This window comes from Pelecanus crispus, chromosome Z (genome assembly GCF_030463565.1).
Source record: "Pelecanus crispus isolate bPelCri1 chromosome Z, bPelCri1.pri, whole genome shotgun sequence".
Taxonomy (NCBI): domain Eukaryota; kingdom Metazoa; phylum Chordata; class Aves; order Pelecaniformes; family Pelecanidae; genus Pelecanus; species Pelecanus crispus.
In genome coordinates, this window is record NC_134676.1 from 86512521 (window position 1) to 86522492 (window position 9972).

The window sequence follows — 9972 nt, forward strand, 5'->3', positions numbered from 1 at the left end:
CCCCATGAGCTCCTATAGGCCCCTACAGACCCGCCCAGAGGCTCCTATAGGCCCCTTACGCTCCTCTCGAAGCTCCTTTAAGCCCCTATAACCCCCCCAATAGACTCCTATAAGTTCTGCCAAGGGCCCCTATAGGGCCCCTATAGGGCTCCTGGCGGGGCCTGCCGGCGCTCTGCTGCCCTCTAGTGGCCGAGAAGGGAACTAAGGACCGGGGGGGACCCAGGGGGTCGGGGGGGGACCCAGGAGTTTGGGGGGGACCCAGGGGCTTTGGAGGGGACCCAGGGGTCCGGGGGGGGGACCCAGGAATTGGGAGGGGACCCAGGAATTGGGGGGGGGACCCAGGAGTTTGGGGGGGGGACCCAGGAGTTCGGGGGGGGACCCAGGGGTTTGGGGGGGGACCCAGGCATTGGGGGGGGACGCAGGGGTTTGGGGGGGACCCAGGGGTTTGGGGGGGGATGCAGGAGTTTGGGGGGGGGACCCAGGGGCTTCGGGAGGGGACCCAGGAGTTTGGGGGGAGGGGCAGGGGTTTGAGGGGGGACCCAGGGGTTTGGGGGGGACCCAGGAATTCGGGGGGACCCAGGAATTCGGGGGGACCCAGGGGCTCGGGGGGGGGACCCCCAGGAATTTGGGGGACCCCCAGGTGTATGGAAACGGGAACTTTATTGAGCCGATACAAAACCCCCCCCGACTCGTTAAAAGAGCCGCCAAAAGACCCCAAAACCAACACCCCCCCCCCCCCCCCTCCCTGCTTCCCCCCCAAAAAAGGGGACCCAGGCGTCCGGGGAGGGGGGGGACGGACCCCAGGCATCCGGGGCTGAGCCCCCCCCCGCCCGAGAACGGTCACAACTCATTACAGCAGTGCCTGGAGCTGGAGGCGGGGGGGGGGGGGGGGGGGCAGGGCGTTCCCAGTGCTCCCAGTATTGCTCCCCAGCTCCAAACTGGTCCGGGACCCACGCTTCCAGTACGACTACTGGGAAATGGCGCCCGGCCCCGGAATGGGTTGAAATCCGGGGAAAATGGGCAAAAAAAAAACGGGGGCGGGGGGGGGTGGGGGGGTGCTAAGAGTCGTAGTCTTCATCCTCCTCCTCCTCGGGGGCGCGGGGGGGGGCCGGGGGCTGGGGGGAGCCCCCCCCGGGAGCCCCCCCGGCAGCGCGGGGGGTCCCAGGGGTGCGAAGGGCACCCCGGGGCTGCGGGAGAGGGGTCGGTGGAGGCGGTGGCGGGGGGGGTCCTGTGGCACCCCCACCCACCCAAAAACCCCCCAACACCCCCCTAAAAGGGAGCCAGGCGGCTAGGGGATCCCACTTCACCCCCCCAGCCCAAAACCCCCCCCCAAAAAGGGACCTCAACCCCCCCAAAAGGGACCCAGGCATCTGGGGGGGGTCCCCACTTCACCCCCCCCCCCCCCAAAAAACCCGCCCCCAAAAGAGACCCAGGTGTCCAGGGGGGTCCCACTGCACCCCGCTCCCAACCTCCCCCCAAAAGGGAACCCCCCCCCCCCCAAAAGGCACCCAGGTGTCTGGGGGGGGGGGCCCACTGCACCCCCCCACCCCCAAAAAGAGACCCCAAAGCCTCCCCAAAAAGGACCCAGGTGGCTGGGGGGGGGGCCCACTGCACCCCCCCACCCCAAAAAGAGACCCCAAAGCCTCCCCAAAAAGGACCCAGGTGGCTGGGGGGGTCCCTCTTCACCCCCCCACCCTCAAAAAAAACCCAAAAAGGGACCCCAGTCCCCCCTCCAAAAGGGACCCAGGTGTCTGGGGGGTCCCACTTCACCCCCCCCCACCCCAAAATAAAACCAAAAAGGGACCCCAACCCCCCCAAAAAGGGCTCCAGGCATCGAGGCCGGTACCTGGTGAAGTTGAGGGGGGGGCGGGCGGGGGGGGGCTGCGGCGTCTCCTCCTCCCCGTCGCTGTCGCTGTCCTCAGAGTCCTCCTGGGGTGGGGGGGGACACGATGGCACCCCCACCCCCCAGGGACCCCCCCCAAAACCCCCAGGGGTCCGGGTGTTGCCCCCACACCCAAAGGGACCCCCCCAAAACCCCCCAGGGACCCCCCCAGGAGACCCAAGGGTCTGGGTGCTCCCCCTACCCTCAAAGGGACCCCTCCCAGGGACCCCTCCAACACCCCCAGGGGGACCCAGGGGTCTGGGTGCTGCCCCCACTCCCACAGGGACCCCCCAAAATCCCCCAGGGAACCCCCCAACACCCCCAGGGGTCTGGGTGCTGCCCCCACCCCCAAAGGGACCCTCCTAAAACCCCCCAGGGACCCCCTGACACCCCCCAGGGGTCTGGGTGCTGCCCCCATCCCCAAAGGGACCCCCCCAAACCCCCCCAGGGACCCCCCTGACACCCCCCAGGGGTCTGGGTGCTGCCCCTACCCCCCCAGGGGACCCAGGCATCCAGGTGCTCCCCCCACCCGCAAAGGGACCCCCCCCCAGGGATCTCCCTGACAGCCCCAGGGGTCTGGGTGCTGCCCCCACCCCCTCAGGGACCCCCCCCAAACCCCCCAGGGACCCTCTACCCTCAAGGGACCCAGGCACCCAAACCCAAACCAGGGCACCCAGGTGTCTGGGACCCCCCCACCCCCCTCCCCAGGGGTCTGGGTGCTGCCCCCCCCCTCACCTCCTGCTCCGAGTCCGTCCCCGACTGTTTGGGGTCCTTCCCCTTCGCCCCGGGACCCCCATTTTTTCGGCCGGTACCTGGGCGACGACCCCTGTAATAGACCCCCCCCCACCCCCCCGAGTCAGGGACCCAGGGGTCTGGGGGAACCCCCCCCACACCCCAAAACCTCCCCCCACCCCCATTCCCAGGGCACCCAGGGGTCCGGGGGAACCCCCCCACACCCCAAAACCTCCCCCCACCCCATTCCCAGGGCACCCAGGGGTCCGGGGGAGCCCCCCACACCCCAAAACCTCCCCCCACCCCATTCCCAGGGCACCCAGGGGTCCGGGGGAACCCCCCCACACCCCAAAACCTCCCCCCACCCCATTCCCAGGGCACCCAGGGGTCCAGGGAGGGGATCCAGGCACCTGAGGGGGGGACACCCTGATATTTGGGGGGACCCAGGCATTTGGGGGGACCCCCAGGCATCTTGGGGGGGACCCCGATATTTGGGGGGCACCCAGGCATCCTGGGAGGTGACCCAGGTGTTTGGGGGGGACCCAGGCATCTGGGGGGGGGGACCCTGGCATTCAGGGGGGGGGTCCCAGATGTCTGGGAGGGCACCCTGACATTCGGGGGAGTCACCCAGGCATTTTGGGGGGACCCAGGCGTTCGGGAGGGGACCCAGGCGTTTGGGAGGGGACCCAGGCATTTGGGGGGGGCCCAGGCATTCGGGGGCATCCCAGGCATTTGGGGGGGGGGGCCCAGGTGTTCGGGGGGGACCCAGGCATTTGGGTGGGGGGTCCCAGGTGTTCAGGGGGGACCCAGGCGTTCGGGGGAGACCCAGGCATTTGGGAGGGGACCCAGGCATTCGGGGGGGTCCCAGGCATTCGGGGGGGGGTCCCAGCTGTTCAGGGGGGACCCAGGTGTTGGGGGGGGGGGTAGATGCAGGCATTTGGGGGGGGAAACCCTGACATTTGGGGGGGGACCCAGGCACCCAGGGAGGGGACCCAGGCATCTGGGGGGGACCCAGGCATTTTGGGGGGGGACCCAGGCGCCCGCCCCACCTCCGGGGTCCCCGCTCGCCCTCGCCGTGGGGCTCCTCGCCCTCGCCCTGCATGTCGGGCACGGCGGCCACCAGATCCTTCAGGAAGTCAAACTGCTGCTCCAGCTCGATGCACTGCTTCCTGCCGGGGGGGCGGGGCCTCAGCGGGCCACGCCCACCGGCCCCGCCCACCAGCGGGCCCCACCCCCCGCGCCTAAGCCCCGCCCCCAGCACCCCAGCCTGAAGTCTTTGGGGAGAAAAGGGGAAACTGAGGCACGGAGTGCGAAGGGGACCCAGGTGTCCGGGGGACCCCCACCCACCCCTAAAGGGGACCCAGGCATCGGGGGGACCCCCACCCACCCCTAAAGGGGACCCGGGCACCCACGGGACCCCCACCCACCCCTAAAGGGGACCCAGGCATTGGGGGGACCCCCACCCACAGCCCTAAAGGGTACCCAGGCGTCTGGGGGACACCCACCCACCCCTAAAGGGGACCCAGGCATCGGGGGGACCCCCACCCACCCCTAAAGGGGACCCAGGTGTCTGGGGGACCCCCACCCACACGCCCAAGGGGACTCAGGCATCGGGGGACCCCCACCCACACCCCCAAAGGGGACCCAGATGTCTGGGGGACTCTGACCCACCCCTAAAGGGGACCCAGGTGCCCACGGGACCCCCACCCACACCCCCAGAGGGGACCCAGGTGCCCAGGGGACCCCCACCCACTTCTAAAGGGTCCCCAGGCGCCCAGGGGACCCCCACCCACCCCCAGAGGGGCCCCAGGTGCCCAGGGGACCCCCCACCCACTTCTAAAGGGGCCCCAGGCACCCAGGGGACCCCCACCCACACCCCCAGAAGGCCCCAGGCGCCCAGGGGACCCCCACCCACACCCCCAGAGGGCCCCAGGTGCCCAGGGGACCCCCACCCACACCCCCAGAGGGCCCCAGGTGCCCAGGGGACCCCCACCCACTTCTAAAGGGGCCCCAGGCACCCAGGGGACCCCCACCCCACACCCCCAGAGGGCCCCAGGTGCCCAGGGGACCCCCCCCCCCCCCAGAGGGGCCCCAGGGGTCGCTCACAGGTGGGAGGTGGTCATGGTCTTGGCGTTTCGGGACTGGGTGACGTGGCACGCCTTGCGCAGCAGCGACTCCAGGAAAAGCTCCAGCGCCCGGGCTGCGCCGCTAAGGACCCCCCACGCACCCAGGCGCTGGGCCCCCACCCCACACCTCCCCCAGCCCCAGGGGACCCCGGCGGCCGGGGCACCCCACCCCCACCCATATACACCAGGGGACCCCACCCAATGGCTGGGGGGACACGGGGTGGGCAAGGGGGGACCCAGGAATCCAGGGCGGGGGACCCTGGGGGCACCCAGGTGTCTGGGGTGGGGGCACCCAGGTGTCTGGGGTTGGGGGGACACGGGTTGACCCTGGAATCCAGGGTGGGGGGACCCAGGTGTCTGAGGTGGGGGGACCCCAGGGGGACCCAGGTGTCCGGGGTGGGGGCACCCAGGTGTCTGGGGTGGGGGGGACATGGGGGAACCCAGAAATGCAGGGTGGGGGGACTCTGGGGGCACCCAGGTGTCCAGGGTGGGGGGACCCCGGGGGACCCTGGAATCCAGGGTGGGGGGACCCTGGGGGCACCCAGGCGTCTGGGGTGGGGGCACCCAGGTGTCCAGGGTCGGGGGGGACCCCGGGGGGGACCCTGGAATCCAGGGGGGGGACGACCCTGGGGGCACCCAGGTGTCCAGGGTGGGGGGGACACGGGGGGACCCTGGAATCCAGGGTGGGGAGACCCCGGGGGAACCCAGGTGTCTGGGGTGGGGGGGACATGGTGGGACCCTGGAATCCAGGGTGGGGGCACCCAGGTGTCCAGGGTGGAGGGGACATGGGGGGACCCAGGAATGCAGGGTGGGAGGACCCTGGGGGCACCTAGGTGTCTGGGGTGGGGGGACCCTGGGGAGACCCAGGCGTCTGGGGTGGGGGCACCCAGGTGTCCAGGGTAGGGGGACCCCCGTGGGACCAGGAATGCAGGGTGGGGGGACCCTGGGGGCACCCAGGTGTCTGGGGTGGGGGGGACACGGTGGGACCCTGGAATCCAGGGTGGGGGCACCCAGGTGTCTGGGGTGGGGGGGCCCTGGGGGCACCCAGGTGTCCGGGAGGATACAGATGATGACGGGGACGGCGGCCGCCACCTTCCCGATCTCCTTGATCCGCGCCTACGGGGAAGAGGGAAACTGAGGCATGGCCACGCCCTTGGGTAGGCCACGCCCTCGGGTAGGCCACGCCCACGCCAGAACCCCACCCCCAAATGAGGCCACCCCCCCCAATCCCATTCTGCCACCTGAGCCTGGGGAGGGGGAGGGGGGGAATAGACCCCTCACTCCTGCACAAGCCACGCCCACTCCGAGCCACGCCCACCCCAAGCCACGCCCCACCCCAGACCATGCCACTCCCCAAAGACCACACCCTTCAGACCACGCCCCCCAGCTCCACGCTCTCACCTCTGCCAGGGAAAAGAGAAACAGCCCCCCGGGCCCCGCCCACCCCACCAGGCCCCGCCCACTCCCCCCCGAGGCCACACCCCCCAGCTCCACCCCCTCACCTGGGCCTGCAAAGGAAGTGGAGTGGGCTGGGGCTGAGGCCCCGCCCCCTGCACACAGCCCCCGCCCACTCCCACAAGCCACGCCCCTTCCCCGAGGCCACGCCCCCCGGCGGCGAGCACCCCTGTGCCAGCTAAGGACCCCCAGGCTCCGCCCACAAGGAGGCCCCGCCCCTCGCAAGCCCCGCCCCTCCCGGCACCACGGGGAACGCCCACCCCTCCCCGTTGCCATGGCGATGCGGCCTCCCCCCCCCCCCCCCCCCCGGGCCCGGCCCTCTCGCTGACCGGCGGGAACCGCGCGTTGTATTTTTTCTTCTTGCTCGGCATCGCCCCGGCCCCGGCCCCGCTGGATCCCGCTCGGGCCCCGGCCCCGGCCCCGCTAGGCCGCTCCCGGCCGCTCCCGGCCGCTCCCGCCGCCGCCTCCCGGTGCCCGGCCCGGGTCCCGCTCTGCTCCGCCGCGGCCTGCCGCCCGCCCCGCCCCTTCCGGGACGAAGCCACGCCTCTTCCGGCAGCGCGCCGCCCCCGCCGTCTTCCTTGGCTCCGCCTCCCGCGTAGCCACGCCTCCCCAGCCCTGACCACGCCTCCTCAGCCCAGGCCACGCCTCCACAGCCCTGACCACGCCTCCACAGCCATGACCACGCCTCCACAGCCCTGACCACGCCTCCACAGCCCTGACCACGCCTCCACAGCCAGGCCACGCCTCCACAGCCAGGCCACGCCCCCTCCCTCGCCCAAACCCCGCCTCCCCGGCACTGGCCACGCCCCCCGCTGTCAATCAAAGGGCGCTCTTGACCTTGGACCGTTTATTGGTGACCTCCAGCGGGGCGGGGGAGGGGCGGGGTGGGGGGAGGGGGCGGGGCTTCCCCCCCCCTCCCCCCCCTAAAGGCACCTTGGTTCGGGGGGGGCGGGGTTAATGCTGGCACGGGCGGTGTGTGGCTGTGCTCCCATTGGCTGCAGAGCCCCGGGGAGGCGGGGCGAAGGCACAGTGGCCAATAGAAAGTGGGGTGGGGGGGTAGGGGGGGACCCCCGGGGGCTCCCAGTGACCCCCCCAGTGTCCTCCCAGTCCCTCCCAGTTAGGAGGAGGGGAACTGGCTGAGGAAGGCGTTGAAGTCCAGGTCCCCCAGGGAAGGCAGCGAGTCCTCGGGGGGGGCCCCCCCCCCTAAATCCGCCCCCCCCCCCAACTGGGACCCCCCCGCCATTTCGGGGCCCCCCCCCGGGGGCTGACTCTGCACCAGCCGAGCGATGGCTTCGGGGTACGACATCAGCATAGGGGGGGCCCCGAAATCTTGGGGGACCCCCCCGAAATCAGAAGCCCCCCCGCCGTACTCCGGAGGGGGCTCCCCAAAAGCTGGGGGGGGGTCGGGGGGGCCCAACAAGCGCTGGACGTCGGCGGCGTTGATGGTATCCAGCGGGGAGAAAGGGGGGTCCCCCAAAAGCGCCCCGAAATCCAAAGGGGGGGCTCCCCCCCCCGTGCCGCTGCCCCCCCCGGCAGCCGGGGGCCCCTCTTCGAACTGCAGCTGCAGCAGGGCCTCGGCCAGGGGCTCCGGTTCGGGGGGGGGGACCCCCAACAGCCCCCCCGGCCCCCCAAAAGAGAAGGAGGGGGCTGGGGGGAGAGCTGAACAGCCCCCCCGGCCCCCCCAAAAGAGAAGGAGGGGGCTGGGGGGAGAGCTGGGGAGGGGGAGAAAAGGTGAGCGGGGGGCTCGACCCCCCCCATTTGCCCCCCCAATTCACCCCTCACCTCCCTTTTGCCCCCCGACCCCCCCAGCCCCCCATTTGCCCCCCTAACTTACCCCCCCACCCCCCCCTTTTGCCCCCTGACCCTCCCACAGCCCCCCATTTGCCCCCCTAATTCACCCCCCACCCCCATTTTGCCCCCTTAGCCCCCCCAGCCCATTTGCCCCCCAATTCACCCCCCACCCCATTTTGCCCCCTGAGCCCCCCCAGCCCCCCATTTGCCTCCCTAATTTACCCCCCACCCCCCCCCTTTTGCCCCCTGACCCCCCCCGGCCCCCCATTTGCCCCCCCAATTCACCCCCCACCCCCATTTTGCCCCCCGACCCCCCCAGCCCCCCATTTGCCCCCCCAATTCACCCCACACCTATTTTGCCCCCCAACCCCCATAAGCCCCCCCCTTTTGCCCCTCAATTTACTCCCCCACCCCCCTTTTGCCCCCCAAAGACCTCATGGCCCCCCATTTGCCCCCCCAATTCACCCCCCACCCCCATTTTGCCCCCCGACCCCCCCCAGCCCCCCATTTGCCCCCCCAATTCACCCCACACCTATTTTGCCCCCCAACCCCCATAAGCCCCCCCCTTTTGCCCCTCAATTTACTCCCCACCCCCCTTTTGCCCCCCAAAGACCTCATGGCCCCCCATTTGCCCCCCCAATTCACCCCCCACCCCCATTTTGCCCCCCGACCCCCCCACAGACCCCCATTTGCCCCCCTAATTCACCCCCCACCCCCATTTTGCTCCCGACCTCCCCCCGGCCCCCCCATTTGCCCCCCCAATTCACCCCCCACCCCCCTTTTGCCTCCCAGCCCCCCTATAAGCCCCCCCGTTTTGCCCCCCCCCGTATTTGCCCCCCCAAATTACCCCCACTCCCCCATTTGCCCCCCCCAGGCTCACCCATGCTGGGGGGGGCTTGGGGGGCCGGGGGGGGCCGCGAGGGCACCGCGATGCGCCGGGGGGGCCGGGGCTCCGAGGGGGCCGGGCCTGGAGCGGGGGGCACCGTCAGGGACCCCCGATACCCCCCAGGGACCCCAATATCTCCCCACTCCCCCCAAACCCCAAATATCCCCCCCAGACACCAAATACCCCCCTGTGTACCCCAAATACCCCCCCCGGGACCCCCAATAGTGCCCCAGGGCCCCCCCGGCACCCCCATTACCCCCGTGGGACCCCCAAGCCCCCCCCCCAGGGACCCCCTCAGGGCCCCCAATCCCCCCTGGGACCCCAATACTGCCCTGGACACCCCCCAGGGCCCCCCAAGACCCCCCCCAAGACCCCCAATTCTCCCCCAGGGACCCCCTCAGGGACCCCAATACCCCTGGGACCCCCCATTACCCCCGTAGTACCCCCAATTCCCCCCCCCCAGGGACCCCAATACCCCCCGGGACCCCCAATATGCCCACCCAGGGACCCCCCCGGGGTCCCCAATACCCCCTCAGGACCCCCATTACCCCCTTGGGACCCCCCAAAGGGCCCCCAATACCCCCCTGGGACCCCAATACCCCCCCAGGGACCACCCAAGGCCCCCATTACCCCCATGGGACCCCCAGTACCCCCGCCACCAGGGACCCCACTGGGACCCCCATTACCCCCCCAGGGCCCCCAATACCCCCCCAGGGCCCCCAATACCCCCCCAGAGACCTCCCAGGACCCCAACACCCCCCTGGGACCCCAATACCCCCCCCCCCAGGGATCCCCCTGAGGCCCCCAGTACCCCCCCAGGAACCCCAAAGACCCCCAATACCCCCCCCAAGGAGCCCCCAGGGACCCCAATACCCCCCCAGAGAGCCCCCAGGGACCCCTAATACCCCCCCAGGGAGCCCCCAGGGACCCCAATACCCCCCCAGGAGCCCCCAGGGCCCCCCAATCCCCCCCCCAGTCCCCCCAGTACCCGCACCGGGCAGGGGACTGCGCTGGACGAAGGAGCGGAAAGTCTCGCGGGTGCGCTTGCGCTTCTCCTCAATGCACTGCAGGTCCCCTGCACCAGTCACACCAGTTACCTC

At 71.3% G+C, this 9972-nt stretch overlaps 2 protein-coding genes across 2 annotated transcripts in view; both read right to left on the reverse strand.

Moving 5' to 3' along the window:
- Positions 1–1058: 1058 nt before the first annotated feature.
- DRAP1 (DR1 associated protein 1) lies at positions 1059–6566 on the reverse strand. Its single transcript, XM_075726986.1, is given in 8 exon segments — positions 1059–1159; positions 1162–1187; positions 1847–1929; positions 2618–2708; positions 3664–3783; positions 4721–4814; positions 5805–5856; positions 6525–6566. Coding segments are annotated over 8 exon segments (609 nt in total).
- A 724-nt stretch (positions 6567–7290) lies between these two features.
- The window catches only part of KAT5 (lysine acetyltransferase 5), an 18439-nt gene continuing 15757 nt past the window's right edge, over positions 7291–9972 (reverse strand). The window contains exons 11-13 of the mRNA XM_075727131.1: positions 9867–9969; positions 8867–8953; positions 7291–7842 (exon numbers count right to left, since the gene is read on the reverse strand). Of these exons, the coding sequence (XP_075583246.1) occupies positions 7313–7842; positions 8867–8953; positions 9867–9969 (720 nt within the window). The 3' untranslated portion in view covers positions 7291–7312. The remainder of the gene's footprint in view (positions 7843–8866; positions 8954–9866; positions 9970–9972) is intronic.